The sequence below is a fragment of the Vidua chalybeata genome, chromosome 18, assembly GCF_026979565.1.
Source record: "Vidua chalybeata isolate OUT-0048 chromosome 18, bVidCha1 merged haplotype, whole genome shotgun sequence".
NCBI lineage: Eukaryota > Metazoa > Chordata > Aves > Passeriformes > Viduidae > Vidua > Vidua chalybeata.
Window position 1 is genome coordinate 11,358,448 of NC_071547.1, and position 16,926 is coordinate 11,375,373.

The 16,926-nt window shown below is 43.0% G+C and overlaps 1 protein-coding gene across 1 annotated transcript in view; it reads right to left on the minus strand.

Annotated features, from left to right (window-relative positions):
- Positions 1-16,926, minus strand: part of MED13L (mediator complex subunit 13L) — a 169,182-nt gene that overhangs the window by 36,709 nt on the left and 115,547 nt on the right. Inside the window, exons 5-10 of the mRNA XM_053959180.1 lie at positions 10,213-10,358; positions 8,902-9,096; positions 8,314-8,505; positions 4,229-4,391; positions 3,294-3,398; positions 273-1,001 (exon numbers count right to left, since the gene is read on the minus strand). Coding sequence (XP_053815155.1) covers positions 273-1,001; positions 3,294-3,398; positions 4,229-4,391; positions 8,314-8,505; positions 8,902-9,096; positions 10,213-10,358 — 1,530 coding nt within the window. The remainder of the gene's footprint in view (positions 1-272; positions 1,002-3,293; positions 3,399-4,228; positions 4,392-8,313; positions 8,506-8,901; positions 9,097-10,212; positions 10,359-16,926) is intronic.

The following is a 16,926-nucleotide window of genomic DNA, read 5'->3' on the forward strand; positions in this document are numbered from 1 at the left end:
CTGGTGCATTTCTTAAAATGCATTATCAGAATGCTACAGTAATTTTTAGGCTAGCATAAAATACAAAAATAGGTTACAAAAAGATTGATCAGTTCCTGTAGTGTCCAACAGATACAGAAAAGGCAAGCATCCTGCACTAGAGTGTTTCTGTTTAACTATTTGGTGCTCTCTACAACATCTGTGATGGTGAAGCCTTAGCCTTTCTCAGTTGAAAAGCAGAAAAGAGTTCGGTGATGATTAGAACTGCCCAGCTGCTCAGTGTGCTCTCTCACCTTTTCAGTGCAGTGCTGTCGGGGTTGATCTCCATCCTGCCATCATACCTCTCACACGGCAGCTCCGGCGGCCGGAACTCGGGGTCGTCACTCGAAGGGACACTATAGGTCCTCCACACATCCACGGCCTCGTTGCTCTGAGTTATGCCACAATACAAGGCTGTCTCACTGACCTCTGCCATCAGAGGTAACCTCTGTCCCACCAGGACTGTCCTGTCATCTAAGCTGGGCAGTGGCTGCAGCTCCAGCCCGCTGCCGTAGAGTGCTGGGTTCACAGGAACGGAAGGGGGGTCCAGGTTCTCTGCCTCCTGACCTCTGGGCTGGGGGCTCAGGGTGGGAGGCAGAGGGGAAGTGGGGGAATGGGGTGAATCCATAGGATTCATATTAATTTGCTTGCTTGGATTTCTAGCAGGTAGCGAGAGCGGCTTCTCGTATTTCCTGGAACTGGGGACTTCCAACGCAGACTCCATCCCGGCCAGTCCCAGCTTCTGCCCGGCCGCGTCCTGCTCCATGCATAGCTCCTCAGTCACCGAGGGCCGATGGTGGAACGGCATCAGGGGCCTTTTCTGCAGTTTCTCTCCCTTGTCCTGCCGCTCGGTGGTTTTGTGCTTTGAGGAGGCAGGAGGGGGCAGTGCCGAGGCCGCCGCCGTCCCCACGGTGAAGCCGGGCTGGGGCAGCGTGGGGGGCCGGCCCGAGGCGCCGGTGCAGCGCTGCTTGAACACCTTGTGCCTGGAGAAGGAGGAGGAGAAACCACTCACTGCATGCTCTGGGCAGTTACCGACCTCAGGGGAAAGCCAAACCCAAAGAACAGCACTGAGAAACCTCCTGTCTGCTCCTGATCTTTTAACAGGCTTTTAAGTTCTGCCTGATGGAGGAAGTTTGAATAAATATTCTTAAATATTCAAAACAAAATAATGCAGTAACATACAATCTTATTACTGGTTTCATATGGCTTTTTTGACTTTGTATCGAGTATCTTTGAGACTGAGAAGCACAGGATTGAATTTCAGTGTTTCAGGTCCTGCTAAAAAGTATTTTCATCATACTGATGATGATTTCCAAGGATGTGACAACAGGGATATAACTCTGCCCATACTTTTACTGGTCTTTTTTGTTGTTCAGGGCTTTTTGTTTAGCTGTTTATTTGATTTTATTAAGCAAAATAGAAATTGAAAGATGTGTTTGTGCTTAACATTGAAACCTGTTTAAAAATAAACTCCATTTCAAAATTAATCACTCCATCCCTATTCTGTGAACAACAACATCCCTATTCTGTGAACAACAACAGAACAACAAAAACCCATTTCAAAACATGTAATGTGCTTTTTATTTAAAAAGATAGCCTACATGATCACAAGTGAAGTGGGCTACATTAGAGACACCCAACCCTGTCTACGGACGCAGGCACAACAGCTTGTGCTTGCTGTCCCTGTTCCCTGGAAGCATCCAGGCGGTGTGGGGTTATCCCAGCTTTCTGCAGGGCTTTGCTGTTCTCAGGACAGGCTGCAGATTCCCTGCAGCAGCAGATGGTCTGTGCCTGCAATCACCCTAATGTGCAGCTAATGCCCTGGTAACTGGAGATTTGCCTTAAGCATGTTCTTGTAACATTTCATTGCCTTAATTCTCCATCATTCACCGTATTTTAACTGACTGCAGAGAATGATTTCAGACATTCTGCTCCTCACACACCAAGCTGGGTCTGCAGAAGACTGAATTTGATGCTGAGTACCAGACAGCCCTTTGAGACTCCAGATCTAAGATCATATCCTGACATTTATCCAGACATGGAATGGGCACAGAAATGACTCAAACAATTTCTAAATGCCAGTAGCTGCTCAGGTTCTGCAGCTACACAGAAAGCACTATTGCTGTTTGAAATCAGGTACTGCCTTCATTTTAAGGATAAATAACAGACAATCTTAAGGATAGATAACAGACAGTGTGAAACTCCAAGAGCAGCTGAACCTATCCATAGAACCAGGCTCCCACTGCCCACTATTGATCCCCACGCTTTCCAGGTAAAGCTAGACTTCAGTGTTTCCACAGGAAACACTTGGCATTCTAACAAAACATTTAGCTGTTCCAAATTCTTGAGTCTATAAACAAAAACAATGTGTATAATCGGGGGGAAGAGCTGCAGAAAGCATCCTCTCACTTGGGATAGAGCAGGGAGTCTCCAGGTTGAACATTCCACCCTTGTAGGACGCACAGTCCCTTCATCCCTTCCTCTGACTACACAAAGAAGAACTGCATGCTTAAGGAATAACTTCTTTTGGTCAAGGTGCTTTTATCACCTATCTTACAAGTAGATGGTGACCTTGGGAATTAAGAATTTCAGTAGAAGTGTTTCACAGGACTATTTCACTGCAAACTGGGGGCTTTTTCTAGCCCTGTAACATCTCTCTGATAGTTTTAAGAATGGTTAAGCATATTGGTGATGATGATTTGCCTTTCCTGAGTGAGGAGTTCTGGAATTCCAACCACCCAGAGATGACAGATAACATTAATAAACCTCCTAAAGTGTTTGTGTGAGTGAGCTGTGAATTCTTTGTGATCCAGAGACAGTGGGTGACCAGGCTGCAAAGGTTTAATATTCTCTTGGATGGGTTTGGTGCCATGGCAGATTGACCAGAGGCACATGAAGTGATTTGTAGGGATGTTTTCCCTCTTCCTCCAAATATCAGGATGATCACAAACTTAGAAAGATCCTGCCCTCTTCACCACAAGCCATAACCACTTAACCAAAGGTTACAGCTCTGAAAAGCTGCAGGATGAGTTCCTTATGAATGGGAACAGTTGGAGTAATCCTGGCCCCAATACCAGTATTTTTCCACTTGGATTGGCTCCTGCAAGTGACAGTGGGCTGAGATGCAGATTCACCCCCCAGATGTGATCACAGGTTTGATATCACAATTTCCTCTTGTCTCAGCTAAAGCATAACTCCCTTCTGTAAGTGTACCTCTGTCTGAATTAAGCAGAGATCTCACAATATGACAAATGTTTATTCTTTTCAAAGCTCACCTGGAACAAGAACAACTGACTCTTTGGACTGGATCCACAAAATCCCATGAAACACTATTGTTAGGAACTTCCTCCTCCAAATTTGCAGCTGCAATTTGATTCCTCCTGAAGAAGAGAAAATTATTTTAGGAATCACCACCTTTTGAAGAACAAAATTTAAAAAATGTGAATAGTTCATATATGTTCCCCTTAGATAGATTACTTCCTTCTACCTGACCTTTGAAATTGACAGCAGATCCCTCCACTACTCCTTAAATTTACAGTTTGATTTATGTAGGAGGAAGGTCTTAGCTCTGTGTCAGACAACTCTGTCTGGAGTCTGAGCATAAGAAACAAGGGGAAAGCCATTTAAACTGTTTCTGGAAATTAGTCTGACATATCAAATGAGGAAATTGTGTGGAAATAGGAAAAAATAAAAATAAATATTTCAGGGCTCGCCACACCATGATACACTTTAAATCTCCAGTACTAAAGGTCTATGATACAAACATCAATTTATACACGCTTGTCAATTGAAATTTTAGTCCAACTCATGTAATGGCTCACAAATACTCCCCTTAGAACCCTAAATATCAAATATATACAATCTGTTCTGCAGTCACCCAGCTTTCAGTGTAGCAACTACAATAGGAGATAGAAGCTGTCATCTCTAAATCTGAGAGCACTTGACTGAAGGCACATCTTATGGATGTTTGGCCTCAAGGACTGTCACAATTAAGGTATACAACTGCAAATTCAATGGGAAGTGTCAGGAGTTCTCAGCTGAACAGAACAAATTTTCTTTGATAATTCAACATTTTCTTTGATAATGATGTTTGGCATTGTTAGCTCTGATTGGTGGCAAAGGAATCCTGTAAAGATTAAGGCAAACTATAACAATTTTAGCTGTATATTATGTGTTATAAATAAGCAAAGCATGAGGACTGCTGCCATACTTGGACTGTGCCCTGTTGAGGATGCATTCTTTCCACACACGGTGAACAATACGGTTGTGAAATTTGGGAGCAATCTTGCTTGATTTCTTTGGACTGTGGACACTGACTGTCCCCTCCTGCACAGCTGGATGGCTGATGCTGCTCTGAGAGCAGCCACTTTCTCCTGCAAGAGAAATAAAGCATTAATGTCAGAACTGTTCTTCATATTGTCACTTGCTATTTTTTCCTGGAAGTCTCTTAGCAGGCTGCTGACTACACCAATGTTCACATTCGCTGGGGAATGCTCAGAGCATCCTTACAAAACACATTTCAAAGCAACACGCCCTTTGAGGTAACAAAGCTGGCACTGGGTTGTACCACAGACATGGGCAATAGAATTGTGCAAGTACTGCACCTCATGTGGTGTGATACACTCTGTATATTACATATCTCTACGTATCTATAAAAATACAGTCTCTAATAAATGGAGGTACTTTAGATAGCCCCTACAGCCCTGGACTGCATCACTACGAAATAGTGAAGATAGAGCTTTTTCATTATTATCCTGTATGTTAAACTTGAATTTATATAGTCTTTGGTGAGTTGCTTTAAAGATGAAATTTATTGTAATATGGATAGTCCTAAAAGCATCTATTAAGAAAACTAATAATTTATGTAGACTATTTCAAAGCAAGGATCATTTCCTTATACTCGATATTAAACCTCACTGAGGAAATGAATGGATCACTGATGATTTCCTACAGACACAGGGAGAGCTGGGGGTGCTCCCCTGGAGAGGAGAAGGCTCCAGGGAGAGCTCAGAGCCCTTTGCAGTGCCTAAAGGGGCTCCAAGAGAGCTGGAGAGGGACTGGGGACACGGGATGGAGGGACAGCACACAGGGAATGGCTTCCACAGCCAGAGGGCAGGGATGAATGGGATATTGGGAAGGAATTGTTCCCTGGGAGGGTGGTGAGGCCCTGGAACAGGGTGCCCAGAGCAGCTGTGGCTGCCCCTGGACCCCTGGCAGTGCCCAAGGCCAGGCTGGAGGGGCTTGGAGCAGCCTGAGATAGTGGAAGGTGTCCCTGGCCATGGCAGGGGGTGGATTGAGGCTGAGGGTCCTTTCCACCCAAATCACTCTGGGACTCTGTGCCATTTCTTTACAATATGCTTGAATTGAAATACTAGAATCAGAACTGGCTTTGGTGAGATTTTCCAGTTGAGATCTACACTACTACAGAAATTTCCAACAGCTTATCACCAGTAGATACACTATTAACTCAGCATATGATATTCTCAGTATGTATTTTCTGATGATTATCAAAGACATAACAAATGAAGATATTACTTCAACATGTTTGAGAGCCTGAAAACTCTCTCCACTCCATTCCTTCCTGTGATGCAGCAGCTTTTACCAGCTATTGTACAAGCAGATGCTTCTTTTCTGCCCTGCAATGTGTTTCTGTTTAGCTGAACTGAACTCCAGCACATCCATCTTGCCAAGCCCGAGCTGCAGCAGCAGAGGGAGCTTTGGGTCCACTGGCCCGGGCAGGAGTCCCTGCTCTGGGCTGGATCAGCAAGGAGGGATATGCTGCATTTTCACAAGGTCACACCAGGGTACAGAACACTTCGTGCTCCTGCTGACGCAATCCAAGCAGCCTCAAGTGTGAAGTGCTGAAGGGACTCAGTGCTGCACATCACTGCAGCTAACAGGGAATCCTGCTGCTTGCCACCAGGTGACTTGCAAAACACAACAACTGAAATGGTGCACAAGCTGCCTAACCCTACATCTTCTTTCATTCTTCACGTTATGTATTTCTTTCTCCAGTTAGATCTTCCCTGATTATCTTTTTGTAAAGTCAAAATGGAAACCCCGGGCCATACTGAGGCTTGTGCCTCTAACCATGTACTTCACTGGCTTTCAAATGTTCTCCAACAGGTGGGAACCTGACAGACGATCAAAAAACAAACAGGTCAGAACTTCAGAACTGGCAAATGTGCCCTCCTTTGGAGAAGGGGAGAAGGGATGTGTGTACAGACAAACATCACATGGACACAGATGCATCACATGTCAACAGCAGGAGGAAAACAAGGATAAGTCTGATGGGAAGGGAAGGACAGGAGGCACGGGAGGATAACCAAGGAACTACCAGGGCTTTCAAATTACATTGCAATGCATTAATTATTGCTTTCTATAATTATGTAATATTTTTATACTATACAGTACAGCAATATACAGCATAACAGGAGACAGAACTGTACAGCAGGCAAAACCACTTTGTTCTCACACACTGACACTAATTTTTGTCCATGAACATCCCTGGCACAGTCCTGGAACACACAGAGATACCTATGGCAGGTAGTGGTACAGTGAGTGGAGGACACAGCAGTCCCTCACCAGAGGCCACCACACAACCCCTGCAGTCCAGACTGGTTCCACTGGTAAAAAATGCCATTCTCCAGTTCCAGCAACAATTTGTTTTGTTACATACTTTAGACACAACCATGGAAAATGTGATTAAAAGAGAACTGAAGAGATCATCTAGTCCAGTACTTGCTTTAAAAGCTGGATCAACAAATTTAACTAATCTGTTTCTTAAAAACAACCTTACAAAATGCCCCCACCAAACCTCCCAAAATGTATCACCCCTCTGCCAATGGAACTTCTGTAGCTTCCCAACAGCCAGTTTATTCCAACATTTCATTATCCTTCCTCAGAGCAAGTTTTTCCTCCTGTTTAACCTAGTTTTGCTTTGCTCCAGTTTAGATTCATTACATACTGGTTGCAGAGAAAAGCCTATTCTTTTTCTCCTTGAAATTCCACTTCTCTAGACTAAACCACCTCAATCCTGGAGGTCCTGTTTGCAAAATCCAGGATCACTCTCACTGTACTTTCTTGGACTCAAGTCAGTTCGTCCACATCTTTACATGCTCCAAACTGGACATGGCACTAAACCCACATTTTAAATAGTATTGGGCAGAACTGAAGTATTATTCCCATGCCTCACACTAATCCAGTTTATGGGTCCCATTAGTGATTCTGGACTGCATGACATGCTTTTCCAATCCATTTCTCCAGTTTTTCAAGGTCGTCTAATATGATTTTTGATAAAAAATAATTCTTTTGTTGTTTGCTGGCGAGGCACCCCTCTGATACAAATTCATACTGCCCTCAAACAATAGCAGAGATCAAACAGAAGCACTAACTGCCAGATTGGACAACATGAACACTTTTATATAAAAGATAGTTTATGAATATTCCAAAATAGAATCCCCCTTGTAATACTGTACAAGTGTAACAGGGTTCTGAAAATCTTAAAAATACAATAGCACATTAAAATATGCATCAATACTTGAATAGAGATTGTTATTTAAATGGTGATTGTCTTGCTTCAGTTAGTTATTAATTGGCTTCTTGCTTATTTTAACTCTCAGTTCCTTTGAAAAACACCATTCCAAGTGAATTTACATCTCATATTCTGACTTATTAGCAGAAATTACTAAATACTTTGATGTCTTCATCTATAGGCTCTAATCATGGACAAGTGAATCCAGACACGTTTTCTTTGCCTTTGCATCAAGGTTCAAAGGTTGCACTTGATGATCTTAGAGGTCTGTTCCAACCTCAATGATTCTGTTATTCCTGTTGATGTGGCAGAACTATCCCAATAAAGGCCAAGCTTGGAAGCTCCTCAATGAGGGTATAAAAGGATTCTTTAGCCCCATCTGGCTGCACAGTCTCACAGGAACTTATAGGGTAGGGCCTTTGTGTCTTTGACACTTCTACTGCTCTGTGAAATTTAGTAAGTGCTGCCCAACAGGTTCAAAAAATCTCCAATTTCAAGTAGAAGGTTGCCCAGTAGTGAGATGTTTGTTGCTTTGCAGCACTGCACACAGATGTACCTACAGGAAAGGGAGCTGAAATGAATTCACCCCATTTGTGTAAAGGGTTGTTCACAGCACTGGCTTTCCTTCACCATAGACCTACAAAGTCTTCCCCTAACCCTCCTCCACTGCTTGCCTTTACCCTGCCCCTGCTAAAACATGCACTCCCCAGGAGCTAAGCAAAACCCAGAGTCTGACCCCATCTCCCCAGCCCACTGCTTACCCATAACAGCCTGCTCTGGAGAGGTGGGGGGAGTCAGGGGCATCCCACAGGTACTGACAGGATCCTTCACACTTCCAAGCCCCTGCTGTCCCACATTTATATGGCCTGCAGCACTGGTAGCGCTCTGTGACACTGGGATGTCACTCTGGGAGATGAGAACAAAGGCTGAAGGATACACCATCCTCACACCCCCTGCAGAGAGAAGGAAAACCACAAGTCTTAGACACACCTGATAATATCCAGCAATCACAGCTACTTCCACTTGTTTTCAATGTCAATTTGACAAAACTTATTATCTGAAATACAAAGAGCTAAGGAATTTCCATGCTAATATACATCCAGCCCTCTGTAACCAGTACAGAGCTAAAACAAGTAGCTCAATCCAGTGAATAATGGCATGTGGGATACAGGGAGTACAAAAGCTTGAGGCGACAGAACTACTCAGATGTTCTGGTGTCAAGAGAGCTACAAGAGAATATAGGAAAATTATAATGGCTCTTTCTGATTAATTAGATGACTTTTTTTTTTTTTCTTTTCAAAAAAAGGAAGGAAGGAAAATAATCCTTCAGGCAGAATATTGAAACTTACCAACAATGACTTCAACTGCCACAGGGAAATCATTGTCATATCCCAGCTCTTCCTCCTCTTTCATGCCTTCCTTTTTCTTCAGCACCATGGGGTAGAAGTACTGCCACTCCTCCATCAGCTTCCGAGTGGCGGGGTCTGACATCTTGTAGGACTGGCCCGTCAGGGTCCCGTTCAAGCCGTAGGGACTCACCAGCACTGCAACACAACAAACAGCAGCCCTGAAGGACTCAGCAGCACTGCAACAGTCCCACAGCAGGGCTGCTCCAGCTCTGCCTGAGCCACTCTTCCACTGCCTGAGAACTGAAGGGTCCAGGCAAAGCCACTGCAAAACGCAGCACAGGATGAAGCCAAACCTACAGAGCACTGAGCCCTCCTGAGCTCACACAGGACTCCGTGGCAGTTTGGGTTCATAATTTCCACAGCAAATGAAATTCCAGCAACCCCAATGTTGTGAAACAGCATTCAGGGATGAGCTCTCATGGAAAGAAGAGAGGACAGGAAAGGAACATTTGAGACTTCCCAGCATTAAAAAGGATAGATAATACATAAAGAAGAGTCACAACAAATAAGGAAAATTACTTGTTTAACAACAGGGATTTCCATTCTGACTCAATTTTGCTTTTAGTTGTATTTGATTTGAGTAATGAATTCAGTTCACTGAAATAAAATGTACGACTGAAATGCCTGAGCCTCTGTCAAAGCTTTACATGTAGATACAAGATGTTTTCAATAAAGCTTCTATAAATTAACATATCTATAAATGATAATTTCATGTGTCTCTGGGTGTTTTTACTAAGATTTCTTGCTTTAATTGCTTTGAAATTATAATTTCAGACTATAGTAAAGACAGCATAACACAATGACTCAAAATTCTTAATGTTTTTCTTTTTTTTTTTTTTTTAAGCATCACATGAAAACTGCATTATGAATTTACTAAGCCATCAACTTAATTCTGTTAAATTTTAATTTCTTACACTGGCAAATAAATAGTCACAGATACTTAAAGTTTTTCATTGTTTCTGCTACATCTTCACACCCACCCACCCCCTGTTTTTAAAATAAAACAGTAAATAGTTGCCGATGTATGAATGAAAAGCAGTCCTGAACCAGATAAGCTCAGTATTTGCATCCACAGAGGATTCACAGAGACACCATGTCAGAAAACCACACATGTGCACTGACTTTCTTAAATACTAACTGTTTTTAAACTGAAATGATCGATTTGTTTGGCATGGAAGGTTACCAACAGTGAACAGATAGCACGTTCTGGAGAAGCATCTCCCCACGGCCGTGTCCCGGGAGGCTCGGTACCTTGGAAGGGCGAGGGGGAGGACTGGGCCATCTGGATGTGCTCCTCGGTGATCAGGTAGATGGGCTGGTGCTGGGCGATCTCCACGCTCGTGCACACGTTGCTCTCCCCGTGCAGGAAGAACGTGAAGGCACACGACAAGTGCTCGCTGCAGGAGAGAGGAGACAAAAAGAAACATTTATGGGTGCTAAGAGGGAAATTCGGAGCTCAGAGGCCAAGCACACACTCCCCTGTCCTGTTGTGAGGCTCACTGCCTGGCTGGTAATCATATGACAGAGGGATCTGTCACCAGACAAGTAAGTGACAATGTTGGCAGCTGTCTCATCGATGTGTTTTCCTACTTGTTTCATTACAAATAAACGGGATTTTAACCAGAATTCAAGCAATAACATTATGTGTCTTTAGGAATTCTTCAAAGTTCACCCCACAATGAGGTCCAGCTGAAAAGGAACAACAAAGGAGTAGGAATGATGTTTGCATAACATCTAGTGATAATCTTGATTTAAAAATATAAAAGCACATGAATATTACAGAAAGTTGTCAATAACCTAAGGTGAACCATGGATTTGCCACTGCTGACCAAATTTAACTTGAAATGAACTGTATTGAAAATGTTTTCACTTCATTTTACCTACAGAGTGACTCACATCACAGCAAAGCATCTGCTTAAATATTCCTTGCTACAAAGTCACAAGAAAAAAAGAAAACAAAGCACATCTCATGTTTTTAATCCTCATTTTAATCAACTAAAAATGTACAGAGCTGCAGTAAGTGTGCAGAGATTTTTCTGTCCAATTAAAAATGTACAGAGCTGCAGTAAGTGTGCAGAGATTTTTCTGTCCAATTCAAGAGCTGTGCACAGTTTTATGGGTGTTGGCTTTGGCACAGGGCCAGCCCTAACGGGACCTGTGTTTTACACACAGCTCTCACTACCTGAACCAAGAAGGAAAACCAGAGGCAATTACAACCATTTCACTTCAGCGTTTAAGTCAACCAACTGCTCTGCTACTGCTGCCAGTTGTTTTTAAACAAAGGCACTGATGGTTTAAAATTGGGAGCTGCTTTAATCTCAGTAAATCTCTGAATGATTCCACACATTGGCCAGAGTAACTTGTCATCCTGTAGCCCAAGTTACTCTTCTGTGAGCATCAAATCCAACCACAAAAAGAGACCAGAAGAAAAAGTTCAGCTGAGAAAAATCTGGAGAGAAAAGGTTACTGAAACAACAGGCAACAGCCACACTTCCTGGTCCTGCCATCCACGATTCTGAAGTACTTTGTAACAACAATTTCATTAAATAAAAGGTTTCATTATGTTTCAATTTTCACAAAGGAAAGAAATTTCACTACCCTCAGCGATGAAGTGGTAAATGGATCGTTAAGTTACATGGGGGAGAAGGGAGGGAACAGGACATGGAACAAAATGGGCAGCCCCCAGGTATTTCTATCCTGCCCCAAGAAGAGAAGCAAATCAATTAATGTAATAAAACCTCCTGAACAGTGGATTTCTGCACATACAAGAAATACAAAGTTACAGCAAAGTCCAATCATTTAATCAAAGCCCATTAGTTTCCTTACACAGCATGAACACCTTTAATATACAGAAGGTTTTAATAAATAAAAACCTCATGAGAAATCTGGTGTAAGATCAAGTGGGGATGATGTCTGCAGAGAGTTCACGTGCAGCAGGTCAGCATTTCCAAAGCAGAGAGCAAAGCTGTTTTTTTCAGCTCCTGTCTTTAGGATACACACAGAAACACTCTGGATTCTGCAAGCTTCCTACAGGGTTTAACTGGGTCTTGCTTGGCTGCTATTAAACTGAAGGGAAAAAAACTGGGACCATCCAGGGACCCTCTCAAGTGTCTTGCAAAGTGCTCTGACATGTGGAATCTTATGCAACACTCACGGCTACCATAAACACTGTGAGCATAAATACACCAAATCAGAGCTTGAAAGTCAAAAGATTCGTTTGGTTTTGGAGGGCAGGCAATGCATGGCTCTAACTTTCAACTGAGACTCATCTAACAGCAGAATCAGTAATTGAGATCACAGAATTAGATAGCTTCAGACTAAGAGTACAGACAACTAATTACAGGGGGAAGAGGTGTACAAATACAGTATCAGCCCATTTCTCTTCCCTGAATGCCAGATTAAGGAATAACAGTAACGAATGGTACTGCTCACGCCCAGCAATAAGGACTTCATCAGTGAAAGATGGATCATTTCTAGCACTGGATCCAAATTAAACCATGCCCAGCTCTAGGAAGAGTACAGCAAAGCTCACTCAGTCCAGCAGTGCTTTCCTTCAGACCAGAGGTGGTGGAGATGCTGGCACAAGCCCCTCTGCCCAGCAGCTCCAGCTCCAGCCAGACCCTGTGTCCTGCTGCCCCCCTGACTCCCCACCGGCTTTGCCAGAGGAGAGGCACTGACACACAAATGCAGCTCCCTCTGGTGCCAGGCACTGCTCAGCTTTCAAGACCAAAAATAATCAAGATCAAGGCCTGAGGACTTCCTGCAGTCCCCAGTGAAAATTTCCTTTAGTAACAAGTAAGAATTTGATTTCAGCACACACTGCTGGGCTGTGTCCCACTCTGGCATGTGCTCCCACAGCCTCCTGGCCTTCCTGTGTGCAGCACAGCTCACACCATTCCTGAAATACCAGCCCAAATAAATCACTCTGGCTACAAATGTGAGCCAAATCTTGGAATAAAATCCAAGTGGAGAAACCTCACCCAGCTCCAAGCAGCCAGCCCTTCACACAGCCCCGGCACAAGGCTTCACCTGACCCATCACTGAGCTCCACTGCACATTCAACCTGTTCACATCACATCAAGTTCCAAAGCACACAAATTGTTCAGGTCCTCACCAGAGTCTTCCAAAATTACCAATATCCAGCTTTCCTACAAGATCCACTTGTCTTTGCACCAACAAAAAACTGAACACAAAATGCAGATCAGACCAGGGTTCCTAAAACACCATGTTCAGACTGATTTTTTATTTTATTTACATTTATTTCAACCCAGTTCAAAAACTGAAGCTGACAGGCTTTTGAGAAGCCACTCCACTATCTCTGCAGGTTTTTAATCAGTCTCATTTTTGTACTCTTTTCTGATCAGATGATAAAACTATCAGAAACCACCAGGAAGGCACATGAAATGGCTTCCAAATGATCTCCCTACTCTTCAGAGTCTGTTGGAATACCTCGAGCTGCCAGCTCAGGACAAGTACAATAATACAAATGTTGCTAATTTTGCACAGCTGTGCTATACATTCACTTTGCACACACTAACGAATTACATCAGGAACAAAGGGCAGTCAGAGGCACAGTTTGACTCCTCTGACTCTGTTAATAATAAATTTACTTTATACCTTTAAATTTGAGCCTCTTTTGCCCTTAAAGTGTTTTCTCATAGTCGTTATCTCAACTCAGGAGCCTGTTTTTTCCCCTCCTCTGCCCAGCTGTAGCAGAAGACAGTGAGTGAACAGTTTTCCTGGGTACCAGGCACTTCAGCCAGTGTCAAACCACAAATGGAGTGCAAATCTGTGCCAGTACTCTGGTCACACTGTGCAGGAACTCCTTTTTACAGGTACTTTTTCAGAAACATTTCTTTGCTTTCCCAGTGCCTTGGTTAGGATGTCATCTCCCCCAGTGGAATGTACAGAACATATACAGAAAATATGTTATTTTCAACTCTGGCTGCACGAAGGGTGAGGTGGGAAAAATGCTGAGCACTGGTCTACAGCCAGCAGAACATTTTGGCACACACCTTCAACAATATTTCCACTACATTCACTGAGACTTGTGTGCTAAAATTAAAACAACTGCTTAAATAAAAGGCATCTATTAACAGAAATACAAAGAAATAGCAACGTCAAATAACTTTTTGTAATAAAAGATCTCTGTCCTTTTAAGTATTACAGGTACTTTTTCTCCATTACACAGAAAAATCAAGCCTTCACTTTGGCACCTAATCACCTGCAGCTGACATTATCTGTCTTTCAGCTGTTACCTCTGGGACCTTAATTACCTCAAATAACTTTTGAGATGCCTAAAAATGTAGCTGAATACCTTGGCAATGTAATATTTAGGACTTCCTATAAACTTTATGAATGCCAATTCCTCAGTTACTATAAATGACTTAAAGAAAACAACATTACATTTACTTACATATAAAAAATCAGATCAGGATTATGAAAACCTGACTACATTTAAACTCCACAGAAACATTGGCAGAGAAAGGAGAACAACTGATGGATTCAGGTGCTGTTTCCATTTTTTGGGAGGTTTGGATAAATACCCAGTGGAACCTGTGCTGTTCTGCATTCAAACTGTACATGAAAAAAATGTCAAGATACTGGAATTCCTAACAGAGTTTGGAATGTATATACTAATGTATATCTTGTAGAAAGTTAAACTGCACCCCACAGATTTCAAAATATACCACAAATGTGGAAATTAAGCTGCCAGTAACAATTACTTTGGGATCTGGGGAAGAAGATGCTACAGAAAGATTAATTGAACACAACTGATTCTTTTTCTTATTAGAGAGATATTAAAACAATAGTTTTATGGTATGAATTTTATCCTTATTTTATTTTAAGAACTTGAAACCATTCCCTGAAAACCCCTTGCTGCCATGCAGTGCACAGTGTCTAAGCTTGCTTTGTCCCAAACACTGCAACCTCCTGACTCACCTGGAAAGTGCAGTTTGGAGCCAGATGCCAGAACTGGCACCAAAGGTTCCTTAGAAAAACACAGAGAAAATTTAAGAATCTTATATTTGTACAGATCCATCCTATTTTTAGAAAGATTTCAGGGCTGAGCATTTTTTAAGTACTTATTTCTCCACAGAGGAGCTTGAGCTTCCATACTCTGCCCTCCAGGTTGCAGACAACCTCTTGTTTCTCCTTTAGTTAATAAGCAATTGATCACAAAGCCACTGACTGTATATGACTAATTGCATTTTCTGACCAATAAATTGTACAGCTGTTTTAATTCTCTTCAAAGTTAAGACTGGGATCTGAAAGCCCTCAAAGCACAGTTACCCCAAAATAACTTCATCAAGTCTGGTGTCAGAAAAGAGGCAGCAGCAAGGCACAGGCATTAGGAAAACTGTCAAAACACTTGTTTGATGTGGATTACAAAAAAGAGGGCATCAAAAGGCAAATTTGAAACAGAATAGTGAGAGCAAAATAAAATATTTTCCTTTAAAGTTGCCAAAGCAACAGGACAGGAGCAGGTCACAGTGGGGTTTGGGCAGGAGATGGCAGCACCTGGACACCCCTACAGTGAATAAACTCCCAACACTACAGTAGATTAACAGTCCGGTATGTAAATCACCTTTTCTTAAATATTCTGGAAATAAATATCCCCGGAGAAGCCTGAACTTGAACAGGCTCCCATAAGGGAGGAGAAGAAAGGCTGCCTGCTTTGATTTTAGAGAAGGCAGAGCCTCAGTCCCAGTGCAGAGTGGCCTTAAATGTGCCAGTGCCCAGTTAGGCACTCCCCTTAGCTGAGGGCAGGGATGCACTCCCAGAGCACCCAGATCCTCCAGGACACACCATGGTGCAGGCAGGAGCTCCAGGGCCCTGCAGGCCACTGTGCTAGCAGAGAAAGCTTCCTCACACACACCAAGAGAGCAGAGGAGCACCTGGAGCAGCAAACAAAAAAGGCCAGGCCATTTTCTGGCCCTTAGGAGAAATCACACATTCAAAACCACAACTAAAGCTAAAAGGAAAGCATTTCCAGGCATGAGACAATTCCAGAGTTTTCTGGACACCACAGCCTCCCAAGAGCACCCAGCCCCCATTTTTTGCACTGGCATGGGACCCCCACAGCCAGGTTCTCTCTGCTGTGGCTCCAGACACAGATCCACACTGAAATATGGAAACACCATCCTGGACCCTGCTTGGGGCTCTGTCACTCCACACATCAATTCCTGGGAAGCAAGGACTCCCTGCCCGACTGGACCCAGCATTCTCTGTGTGCTGGAGCCAGAACAGGGCTGAGGGCTGACACTGCCCAGCAGCTGGAGCTTGTCCCAAGGCTAATGAACACCCAGCTGAAACCAGCTGAGCAATTATTTCACTGTATCACAGCACCTGAAACAACTTTTCTTCAGGCAAACACACTGCTGACTCATGAACAAGGGAAAGTGAGTTCTGGTTATATATCACTGCCCAAAGTCACTGGTTTTTGTATGGCACGGAATAAGAATACAGGAGGGCAAGCTGCAGATTAAATCATATTGCTTTGGCAATGACTCCTTGTCTCTTGATTTTGTTATCTCTTTCTCTTCCCCAACTCAAAGAAATAAAAAGAAGAGCAGGGAACAGAAAATCATTTGCCAGAACTACCAGATCTTTAATAATGGTATCTACAAGTCCATTTGTTGTCTCACATATTCAGTTGGATTTTTAAAAAAATGTATGAGATGCACAGACAGACACTTTGTATACATTTTAATTGTGTTTAATGTTTTTCCAGTAGTGAAGTACTAAGGTAACAGTTTCACAATGCAGCAAGCATTTAGATAACATTATCTAAACACTTGCTGTGTTACAGACTTATTGTCTCAACACTGGCTCAGTTGTCACCAGCAAAGCCCTTGCCAAGGCCAACACACACCTCCCTAACAGGATTCCCTCCCTGATCCCATCTCCAGCAACCTGCCACCCTCCCCTCTGTATAAATGTAAGCACGTTTATAGGATTTAC